We start from the raw sequence: 12,644 nt of genomic DNA on the forward strand, positions 1-12,644 counted from the left end.
ATAATTGATGTGCTATGGGACCTGGCCTCAAATTGCTTTATGGGTGTTTTTCCACTCCCTTCAGAGGGGTGCATCAGAGCTCCAGAGGCAATAGGGGTGTGAAAAAGCAAAGTGACAAATAGGAGCAGAAGTAAACAATTACCCTTCCCATGGGGTCAACTAGCCTCTTACTACCCAGACATGTCTTTGGGGCATTTTGGGCAGCCTTCATTTAGGAATTTTTATTGTGCTAGACCAGGGGCAGATGTCTACATTTTCTGCTCCACATTTTGCAGAACCAAGTTCTCTAGGATACACAGGGATCAGCTCAATGGGTTATATTGTTTGCTTTGGACACATCAGTGGCATGCATTTTATTATTTATTTATTTATTTATTTATTATTTGCATTTGTTAACCGCCACTCTCAGCCCGGAGGCGACTCGTGGCGGTGTACAGAACATAGAACATAAAGACAACAGTTACAGTAAATCAGGATCATAACACACATCTTACTAACACACAACTAATTCAACTAAAAATCCGCTTCGTCTTGTTTGGGTCATAATCAATCTCGTCGTCATAGTCCATTCCGGTGGTCATTCCGAAAACACAGCACTTAATTAAAGGCCTTTTCGAAGAGCCAGGTTTTCAGGCCCTTACGGAAGGCCATGAGGGAGGGCGCCTGTCTAATTTCAGCAGGGAGGGAGTTCCACAGCCGGGGGGCCACCACCGAGAAGGCCCGCTCTCTAGTCCCCGCCAAGCGTGCCTGTGAGGCAGGCGGGACCGAGAGAAGGGCCTCCCCGGATGATCTCAAGGTCCTCGTGGGCTCGTAGGCCGAGATGCGGTACTCAAGGTATTTTGGGCCGGAACCGTTTAGGGCTTTGTAGGTTAGCACCAGCACCTTGAATTGGGCCCGGTAGCTGATCGGCAGCCAGTGGAGCTGGGACAGCAAGGGCGTTGTGCGCTCCCTGCGTCCCGCTCCGGTTGACAACATGGCTGCCGCGCGCTGGACTAGCTGGAGCTTCCGGGCCGTCTTCAAGGGCAGCCCCACGTAGAGAGCGTTGCAGTAGTCGAGGCGGGATGTGACCAAAGCGTGTACCACCGTGGCCAAGTCAGACTTCCCAAGATACGGGCGCAGCTGGCGCATGAGCCGAAGCTGTGCAAATGCTCCCCTGGTCACCGCTGAAACCTGGGGATCCAGGCTCAGCGATGAGTCCAGGGTCACACCCAAGCTGCGAACCTGCGCCTTCAAGGGGAGTGCGACCCCGTCCAGCACAGGCTGTAACCCTATACCCTGTTCGGCCTTGCGACTGACCAGGAGTACCTCTGTCTTGTCTGGATTTAATTTCAGTTTGTTCGCCCTCATCCAGACCGTCACAGCGGCCAGGCACCGGTTCAGGACTTCGACAGCCTCCTTAGTAGCAGGTGGGAAGGAGTGACAGAGTTGGACGTCATCTGCGTACAGGTGACACCGCACCCCGAAACTCCGGATGATCTCACCCAGCGGCTTCATGTAGATGTTAAACAGCATGGGGGACAGTATGGAGCCCTGAGGAACACCACAGGTCAAAGGCTGTGGTGTTGAACAGGAGTCCCCCAATAACACCTTCTGGGTGCGACCCTCCAGAAATGACTGGAGCCACCGCAAAGCGGTGCCCCCAAGGCCCATCTCTGCAAGGCGTCCCAGAAGAATACCGTGGTCGACGGTATCGAATGGGTATTTTGCACCCATTGAAGCAACGAGCCATCTTGGAACTGTATTATATGATCAATGTAAATGGGCCTTAATCTTGTAAATTATGGTAATGTAAATCATCTTAGATCTCATCCTAGAAGGAAAGCAGGACATACATTTAATCAATCAAACATGAACAATTAGTGGAGTACTTGTCTCACAAAAGAAAAATTAGGGCAGAGCTCAGGACATGGTTGGAGATGAAAGCAAGAATTCTGTTCTGGTGGGGAGTTTATTTATTTATTTATTTACTTTGCTTATATACCACTGTTCTCAGCCCGGGGGCAACACACAGCGGTGTACAACATAGAAGAACAAGGTTCAAAATTCAAGACACAATCTAAAATATCAATCTAGCAATAACCAAAAACATCATCAAAAACATCAACAATATCAATAAGTTGCTTCTGGTCCTAGGTATGGCAAGAAAAAAAAACATTGAAGTCTCAAAGCACTTGCTGCATTTGTTACCCCTTTCCATGGCAATATTTAATCATTTATTGTGAAAATGCTCTTCTGTTATACAAGATGAATATCACTTATCCAGAATTCCAAAATCAAAAATACTCCGAAATTGCCCATGTATGTTCTGAGGTAGTGAACTTTTGACTTCTGATGGTTCAATGTACCCAAACTTGGCTTCATGCATGAAATTATTTTAAATGTTGAGAATAAAAGCATCTTTAGACTATGAAACATCAGTAAATTTCTATTTGGAGTTGGGTTCCATCACCAAGAAATCTTATTGAGTATATGCAAGTATTCCAAAATTTGAGAACTTCTTCTGGTCTCAAGCATTTCCGTTAAGTGATGCTCGTCCTGTACCTTTCACACTATATTTCAGTATTTTTAGAAATTATCAAACTCATATTTTTGCACACTGGCTAACTTATATGATATACGTCTTAGCACTTAGAGATCCTCTGAAGTGCCCATAGCTATTTCTTTATGCTCCAGTTTTCTCTGTATTAAAACATCCCAGATCATCAACACTGTTTTTTTAACTGACTGAAGATACTGTACACTTCAAAACTGAAACTAACTGAGCACAAAACATGTTTTCTTGCTGTGGAGAAGTGAAGAGGCGAAGTATTGCCCTTTGCAGCAAGATGGGGAAATATCATAGCTAGTCACTAGAGGTTTATTTCAGTAGTCTGTGTGCCTGCAATTGTTTCTTTTGGTAAACAAAGAGGGCTTTTGTTTAAACATATGCCTTTTGAATTAAAGCACCTCAAGAAGTATACATCAGGCTGTCTTTCAGCTTCTTAATGTCACAGACACACAGATCTCCCCCTTAGATGGATTTCAGATGTTCCCTCTATATCCCTAAAATTGTTCAGATTTGCATAAAGCATATGTTATTGTTTAATTTTTCTGATTTTCTTCTCTCTTTTTTCAACACTCTAGGAAGATCAAGAATTCCACCCAAGAGTTGGGACAACGTGCAGTGATGTAACTTTGTATACATGGTCAAGTGGTGGTTGTTACTTGTCTCTGATCTTCTGACCCTCCTTCAGAAGCAAGAGAGAGAGAGAGAGAGATAGGAAAATTTCCAGAGATCCCTAGAGGGCAGGAAGGACTCGCCTCATCTCTTGTTGGAATAAGAGTGGAAGAAAGAAGAGTACTATTCATTTTGAAGTATAATAAAGCTGTATATCAGTTTGCTACATAAAAATAACATAATGGTTTGTTTAGCAAGATTCCCCGATTTCATGCAAGGAAGATTACTCAACGTAATGGGAGTAACATCTTGCAGCCACAAACCTGACGTTTGGAAGCGGTGATGGGTAAAACTGTAGACTGCAAAGAAAATCCCTACATTGGAAATGAAGAAACCTCATGAAATATTCATTCCAAATTCTTTTGCTGCATTTCAAATTGTTCAGCTCTTAAATGTACTAAAGGGATATGGGAAAAGTTGATTTGCTTTTGTGTTGGTTGTATATGCAATTGCTTCTCTGAACTCAAGAGCTGCAGCAGTATAATGAAGCCTGAATAATTTTTGTCTTGGCTCAGTGTAAGTCCTCAATGTACTGATGTTAAGAGCTGCCCAGACAGAAGAGGAGTTAAATTACACTTCACTTTACAGTCTGCCAAATTTGCACTGTTAAATGTTGGCACTGATTCCAGTGTTTGACAAAGGCCAATGCAGACAATTGTGTGTGATCACATCAAGTTGTCATGGGGGTCCATCCCCATATGTTACTTCAAAGGCTACAGAAATAAAAAAAAGAACCATCTCATTCAACCTGGCTTTGTAAACAAGTGTTTGGAGAACTTGAGAAATAAAAAGATATGGAATTGATGTGCACTGACTAACTGGAACGGCCGGACTACATCCAGATGATGTGATTAACTATTAATGTATTGTTTTATATGCTTTTAAACTGTTTTAATGTATTTTATAACTCTATATAGTTGTAATTGTACATATCTTATGGCTTCATATGGTTGCCTACTTGTAAGCCGCCTTGAGTCCCCTCTGGGGTAGAGAAAGGCCGGGTAGAAATGCTATAAATAAATAAATAAATTTTCTGAGGAAATTGGCAAAAGGCAAGAACATAAAAAAGCACCAAGACACTATATTCTCTCCATCATAGCACCACTTCTGTCCTTTCTGAATGCTTGGGCAGAGAAACTACAGTGGCTGCCAATGACATATGGCCCTCTGAGCCAGTATTGGTACAGGCAGCCCGCAGGTTATGGGCAAGATAGGTTCTGTGGGTTTGTTCTTAAGTTGAATTTATATGAAAGCTAAAACAGGTACATTTTTAAAATGTAACTCCAATCAAAAATATGTTGTTGTTGTTTTACATTTTGGATTGCATTGGGAAGGGTTAACACCCCCGGTCATGTTTCTTTTGCTGTCTGTGCCTCTGTTCAGAAGATTTCACCTCACTTTCTATCCCTGTGACAATAGGATTTTGAATATTTTGATTTGCTGTAGAAACAATAATTGGTGATAAAGCTTCGATTGAGACACCTTTTCTCATGGTAACTCTCACAAGAGTGAATTTACCTTCCTAGAGATAGATTTCCTTTAACTTCCTGTTGTCTCAGACCCATTCTTAACTCTCAGTTATTTGCAAGTCAGATGTTTGTAACTTGGGGACTGCCTGTACCGAGATGAACTGTTTTTGTACAGCTTGTGGTATTTAATGTACCACCACTGAATTCAGTGTTACAAAATGTTAACTCAATATTTAATTATGTTGATTTTTAATACCTTCAAAGCAGATATTTTTCCGGAGAATATGAATAGTCTGAAAGACTATTTGCAATATGTGCACACATCCCATTTTCCTCAAACTGACACTATGATTGCTTGCTCTTTTTCTAGATACAAAGTTTTCTTAGCTATGAATCATCTGTAAATTGAATGCCTGCAACGCGTGGACTGCCTGTACTTTCCTTTCTCCATGGAATGGCCCTCAGTTTATCCTTAGGTTATATCAAAATCATAATTTCAGCCTATAGGCCTGCCCTTGACATATATGTGGTTGGCTTATATATCGTATACACAGTAGGGCTGGGCGGTTTCATTTCGTAATTTCGTAATTCGTTAAAAATTCGTTTGTTTTTTTTTGTTACGAAGCGATAACGAACCATTCAGGAGTATCTAAAAAACAAAACGAATTTTTCAATTCGTTTCGTAATTGCTTCGTATTCGTTTCGTATTCGTTTCGAAATCGTTTCGTTATTATTTCCGCATGTCTGGGGCAAGTTTTATAGCTGTTGTTTGTTTAATCAGTGAAAAAAATATATAAATATCACACCAACAGTCAACAACAGAGGGAGAGGGAAGCTTCAGAAGTTCCCCCTGTCCCATATGTTTTTTAGCATATTGCGCGGTCGCGACCGCCATTAACGAATCGATTCGTATTCGTTTCGTATTCGTTTCGTATTCGTTTCGTAATTTTACGAAATTTCGTAAATATCGAACTTTTTTAAAGAAACATTTCAGAATTCTTTTAAATATCGAAACGCAAACAACCCCAAAAAACGAATCGAGTTTAGAAACAAATTTTTCCGTGGTTGCCCAGCCCTAATACACAGCATATGTGACTAGGAATTTGTAAGCTTACTTATGATAAGATTTTTTCTGACAGAGATAGGTCCGCCCACTAAGTAGTAACAACTACAAATGTCACTCCAGCTGTTCCTTCCCACCCCTTCTCTCCACGTCACTACAGCAGTAACTCAAGGATCTTCATGATGTCTGGGGGTTTCCTTTCCTCCTCCTTGTAACTCACTTGGAGCCCAACTTCCTTCACAAGTGTACAGGAGTTGATTATAAATTGTATGATTTTAACTGTATTTGTGTTTAGATTGGCTGCAGTAATGCTGGAGCGGCCTAAGTCAGAGGAGTGCGTTGCCATGGAGACGATGTAGGCTAGAGAGAGAAGTGGGAGGAGCTTAGAGGGGAGAGTTTGAAAAACGACAGTTAATGTTCAGTTAGGGTTTAGGTTTAGAGGAGTGAACAGTCAGGAGTTAGGGTTTAGGTTTAGAGGAGTGAGCAGTCATGAGTTAGGGTTTAGGTTTAGAGGAGTGAGCAGTCAGGAGTTAAGATTTGAGGGTGAGGAATTGGTAGAGGAAAGATTAGGAGGTTATAGCTGAAAGAGAGTGAATTGTGAAGAAAAGTTTTGAGGCTTTGGAAAGCCAGATTAAGTTACTGGAAGTTTCTTAGGCTAGAGAGGCTGACAAGGGAAACATAACCAGTATTCCGTTAGTCTAAAGAAAGGCTAAAGAATAAGCTTATTAAGTATCTGATCAGGGGAGGATCAGATAAGGGAGACATCCCTGTATTGAAACTTTGTTTTGTAATAAGTGCTTCACCTCAGGAAGATACTGTATAACCTGAAAGAGTGTAACATTCAACTAACCAAGCATTATTCTGAGTTCTATAAGAAAAGTTACAACTTGCAACCACACGCTTTGTGCTCAATAAACTTGTTAACTTTTGTTTGAAGACTGCCTCATCTCCATCAATTCTGCGTCCAGTGTGCCATTTCTCACAATATTATAACTTACCTCACGTGGTGGCAGAAACGCAGGGGAAAGTGACCAAATAGATCTATATTCTTATCTCCAGTCACGCTACAATACATACAGTGTAATTACTACTAAGTTATTACTATCTTAATAAAGGAGGAGGTGCGATTGAACAGCCTCCCTTCTAACTTGATGGTAAATTTGGTTCCTTTCAAATTGGTAGCAACAATAATCATCCCTAGGCTCCCCTGCTCCTGTCTCAACATACAGAAGGAAGGTGAAAAAGTCCCCAGCATGAGGTAGGTTGCCCTGTCACTGCTGAAGCCAGAGCAATATAAAGGGAAGGGATGGGAATGGACAGCCAGAGACAATCTTGGTGACTGCACAAGGCTCAGGCTGGCAGTTGGGCCTCTGCTCAGAGGCACTGAACCAGGTTTGGCTTGCATTTCAGATGCTGTTTCTGGTCCATTTTACTGAGCTGTGTAGAACTGCTCAGAGTAGACTTGTGTCTAAGAGAAAACTAGTTCTGAGCAAGGTGCAGTTGACTTTAAACTAATGGATAGTATATTTAGAATGGTACACACACATAGAGAGATTGTTAAATTTGTTGATTTCAGATTACCCCCCCCCCCCAAATTCAGTACTAAAATCCAGACTTTTCTCTTTAAAATACTAAAATCTGATGTGTGCTTTCCCAATAATAACTTTTCCAAATGACCACTCTTAATGTGACTCTGCCATATCCCTTACACATTTCCATGGAAATTCCTGTTTTCAGGAGAGTCTGGTTACTATAAATGTTTGGATGACAAAATATTCCTGAATTTTAAAGTAAACATCTTGCTTCCTTTCCATTTTTCCTTTAGACGTTGACACATGGCAGAGTTGGTATATGGATGCCATTTCTGAACAGTTGCACAGCCAACAATACACACCTGTTAAATTCAAATGGAATATCTCCAACATAGAAAAACCTTTCACAAGCAGTAGTGGACTGAAAAATTCTGGGGACCCAGCTCCACAACAGAAGACTTGGCAAACCCCCTGATTATATACATGCTTTCTGATTAATATAAGATTCAAGTTGTTTAGAAGTTTAAAACTTAAAATCAGTGATTTTATGTAAGCATGAAGCAAGTCAGTGCACTCTGCTGCCTCCCTATCAGGAGAAACATATAATATAATATCCTATAAATAATGCAAGCTTCCATTATAAAGTTGTTTATAGACCACTATAAACAACTGTGAATTCTGACAGGAAAATATATGAAGAAAGTGCAAACTTATGAGGGAGAATATTTATAGTGACTAGAAATTCTGATTAGAAGTGATGATCCCAGTAGCTCTATTAGAATCATCAGGTCTTAATATAATTACAAATATACACTCACAATCTTTTTTATTACTAGCATGTGTTCTGTGATTAATGAACTATAGGAAGATATAGGGAGAGAGGCTTCTCTACTCCTTTTCAGAGGCACTGTGCTGCAGTCGTTCCAGTCATACCTCTCAGACAAGTTCCAAGTGGTGGTGTTTGGGTGTAGCTGTTCCTCAAAAGAGGAGCTCTTGCATCACATTCCACAAGGTGCCAATTTTATCCTCAATGCTTTTTAATATTTACATGAAACCACTATGAGAAATCACCTGGAGGCATGGGGCAAGGTACTATCAGTATGCTGATGACACACAAATAAATTTCTCCATGCCTTCAAAACAGCCTCAGCTATGGATAGTATGTCTTCCCTGAATGAATGCCTGGATGAAGAAAAACAAATAGAAACTGAATCAAGACAGGACAGAGGTGCTTGCCATCAAGGGTCCTAATCTGTGGGTGGAGGTGTATCAACCAATTCTGGATGAGGTTACACTGACTCTGGAAGACTGTGTAATCAGCATGAGAGTGCTCCTGGATCTCCCTCTCCAAATGTCAGCCCAGATAGATGTGATGGGCAGGAGTGTTTACTACTAGCTTTGGCTGATATGCTAGCTGCATCCCTTCCAAGATTTGGAGGACCTAAAGATGGTAGTGCATGCACTGGTAATCTCAAGATTGACCAACATTGGGCTACCTTTGTACCAAGTTGAGAAGCTCCAACTAGTTCAAAACACAGCTCCAAACTACTTATAGGAACATCTAGGAGTGAGCATATTTCACCTATAGTAATGTTATTGCACTGGCTGCCAATTAGTTGGTTTTAACCTTTAAAGCCTTACATGGTTTGGGTTCAAATTACGTACAGGATCTTTTTCTCCCATACAACCCTCCCCGAATACTTAGATCCTCTGGTGTTGATCCTCTGGGGGTGGCTAGTACTCAAGCCAACCTGAACCTGATTGGCAACCGTCATCCAGAAGTCCTTTTCATTGGCCACCCCAAGATTGTGGAATGTCCTGCTGGAAGAGCTCTGACACTAAATGAGCTGTCAGAATTGAAAACACAACTGAAGACATCTGTTCTGGCAGGCCTACGCACTCAATTTTTAACAATGAATTTTGAAATCACATCCTGGATTTATTGTATTTTAATCTTTGTGTTTTTTAATACAGTGGAACCTTTACTTAAAAGTGTACCAACTGAAGAGTGCTTTTAGTTAAGAGCTGGTTTCACTTTGACATAAGAGCAGCATTTTGAGTTAAGAGCTAGCATGAGAAGCAGTGCTAGTGGGAGAGTACAAGGCTTTAGGGCTTTAAGGGAGAAGCCTTCATGTTTCATGCTCTTGTCCACTTTGCAAGATTGTTGTCTGCTTTGAGGAACTTTAGGTTAGTTGATTTTGTGTGGGTTTTATTCCTAGTATGTTTGGCTTCATGAAGAGAGAGGGGGGAGAGCAAGAGAGGGAAGGAGGCTAGAATGAGTACTGTATAGTCACAGAACGAATTAAACTCTTAAGTCAAGATATCACTGTATGCGTATTTTATAGAAATTTGTTTTAATGTGTGTATTTCATGTGGATGTTTTTATTTGTTTTTAATAATGTTGTGCCCTACCTTGAGCCATGGGAAGGGTAGGTAAGAAATATGCTATCATAATCGTTGTTGTCGTCAACATCATCATCATAATTCACAATCAATAGAGACAGCTTCTTAGCCATTTAATTCATGTGCAAGTGTTTTAAACCCACCCTTAGATCACAGAGTATCGAAATGGCTATAATAACAACAGTACCAACACAAAAGTACTGAGGCAATCAATGGTTGTCAGCAATATTATTACCTTGAATACTTCTTTTGAAGAAGGCTTTGCAACCCTCACAGGACCAAACACCATAATGGTAACCTGAAGCGTAGTCATTGCACACGGCACAGTAGCGGGTCTCCTTGGTAGATTCCATGGGCAAACTTCCCTTCTCACTGGTACTGGCCATTCGCTCCCTGCCATTGTGACGTCTGTTATCTGAGCCTGGCCTGGAAGATGAACATTCAGTTATAATCTTGGCACTAATATGCTGTTGATAAAACTTATAATCACTTCCTGGTTTAAAATAGGTATTTGCTAAATACTTCCTTAATGTCATGTAATGCTTGCTCACAGCTAAGCTGAATTATTGGAAGAATCAGAGCAGTTCTATTATGTTTCACAACCAACAGTAATTTCAGAAAGCCCTCAGTTAGTGATGTCAAACACTGTGATTGGCTCCTTGTTAGCTTCAACAGTATATCACATGTTAGTTTTGTTAGATATTGTAAAGAAGAGCCTTCTTTTTCCAACACTGGGATTTGTTTGTTCGTGCTTCATCAAATGGTTCTATTTGTTCTCCTAATCAATAGACGATCCTTCCAAAAATTCTGATTTGCTGTAGTCAATATTGTTCATGTCGATTCTATCCAAGTAGATGATTCACAAACACCCCACATTTTGACCTGGAGTTACCAAGTTGCTGTGGAATAAATAGGAAACATACTGATTTACACTGATTTATTTATTCAATAGTTCAAGAACTGACATTGGAATAACTGGGTTTCTGTGACCTTTTCCCAGGCAAATGTTCTCTCTTTTTTTAAAAAAAAAAATCCTCAGTTGTCCCCTTCAAAAGCTTTCAGGACCTGCTATGTATAGGAAAACTGAATGGCCATGGATAGTTTTACTATTTTACTGCTGTTATGGTTGTCTTTTTAAATGAGACTTTGAAAAAGCAACCTAGAAATATAACAATACAGGTAAAATCTATCTATATAAATAAAAATGTAATGTTCATTTGTGGGATTAATATAACTCAAAAACCACTGGGCGAATTGACACCAAATTTGGACACAATACACCTATCAGGCCAACGGGTGACCATCACTCGTAAAAACAGTGAAAAACACAGCAGAAGAGACTTTAAAAGCAAAAAGCCAAAGAATACATTACAATGCATGCACAAAACCATATATATATACACACATATAAACACATATACACATATATAGAAACACAAAACACATATAAACAGACTGGGCCATGGCTAGTATAAAATAAAGAAAAAGAAGTCATGAAAAAATTAATTTCAACATCTCTATAGAATCCATCATTATGGAACTACACATTATTTTATCACATTTATAATTTGCTTTTATCAAACCAGATTGGGGACTCTTGTGGTCAATAAGCAATCTAGTAAACATTAAAATATGGTAGTAGAACACATGATCTTGCAAAATATTGTAGTTTCTTCCACAATCACAAAATAACTCAAACACAGAACTGTTCTTAAATTTTTAATATGATTTTAAAATTATATAAATTGCTTTAGTAATTTTGAATTCTTTTTTACCTTCTTGTATTGGTACCATCTGCCTACTTTTTCAATTTTCTGAAGTTTGCATACATATATTCATCCATTTAAACACAAAATAATTAGCTGACAAGGACTGTAGGTTAATTATCTAATGTTAAAACTTCACTTAATCCCTCTTTTGCCAAAGCTACATCATTTGTACTAAAAAGTTGTGTTTTTTAATTTATTTACGAAGTTGGTAAATAAAATTGTGTCACCCCAGAGATACAATTAACTTTCCTAACATCATGGTGTAAATATAAACAATGAAAAGACACTGTATTTAAATATGTATGAGTCTTCATTTTTGCCTCAAATAGGGTTTTATTGGCACAGCTTGGAAGAACAGAATGCTATATTATTGAAAGAAATATCCTCTATATAAAAAACTTTAAAATTCTATCAGGCAGTTCCACATTTTCTTGAAAGAAACTGCCTATCATTTATCCTTGGAGTATAATATGTTACTCTTAAAAGTGCAAAATCTGCTTAGTAAGATTTTACTTCAAAGTAATATTGCGGAAGTGATCAAGAATTTAAAATAGTCCTGTGCTAATGTATTCATCCCAGATATTTGGGGGATTTGGACAATGAGGCCTGGTGGATCCATGTTACTGGGGAGGTGAATCCAGTTCTCGGTTATTCAGTTACATAGCATCTTAATCCCAACATCTTGAGTCCTTGGTTTGTCTTCCAGGCAACATTTTCCCAACATGACAATCTCAAACACAGAGAACAGCTACATACTATGAATTAGTCGTTAAGAAGCAAGTTTCTGCCCTAATGTCTCAGTCTTCTATATGTATGTTGGATTTTAGATCTTTGCTACCCCTTGGATGGAATATGGAAATATACTTGAATACTTGCTGAAACAGAAATATAAGACAGAAAAACAATGGCAACTGGTGTGTCCTTGTACAACTAGCCCTCCATCTTTCCAGGTTTTGGATATGATTATTCACAAATTTGATTTAAAATGTTCTCCTATGAATTGTTAGGTTCTCCAGTGCAATTCTGTGATAAACAGACCTAGCGATGTTTTAGATAGAACACCTTCCTAGGAATGTCTTGTTCTTTCAATGAGATTCCGTGGTAAACTTTCAAGAAAAGCTGACTATTTATTTATTATTATTTGTTTACTGTATTTGTATACTGCCTTTCTCGGCCTATCGGCGACTCAAG

General features: G+C 39.5%; 1 protein-coding gene across 3 annotated transcripts in view; it reads right to left on the reverse strand.

The window, feature by feature from the left end:
• Window positions 1-12,644, reverse strand: part of ESR1 (estrogen receptor 1) — a 263,932-nt gene that overhangs the window by 96,482 nt on the left and 154,806 nt on the right. For all 3 annotated transcript variants that reach the window (XM_060753574.2, XM_060753575.2, XM_060753577.2), the window contains exon 3: window positions 9,920-10,110. In XM_060753574.2, the coding sequence (XP_060609557.2) occupies window positions 9,920-10,110 (191 nt within the window). The remainder of the gene's footprint in view (window positions 1-9,919; window positions 10,111-12,644) is intronic.

The sequence above is a fragment of the Anolis sagrei genome, chromosome 1 (assembly GCF_037176765.1).
Source record: "Anolis sagrei isolate rAnoSag1 chromosome 1, rAnoSag1.mat, whole genome shotgun sequence".
Classification (NCBI taxonomy): domain Eukaryota; kingdom Metazoa; phylum Chordata; class Lepidosauria; order Squamata; family Dactyloidae; genus Anolis; species Anolis sagrei.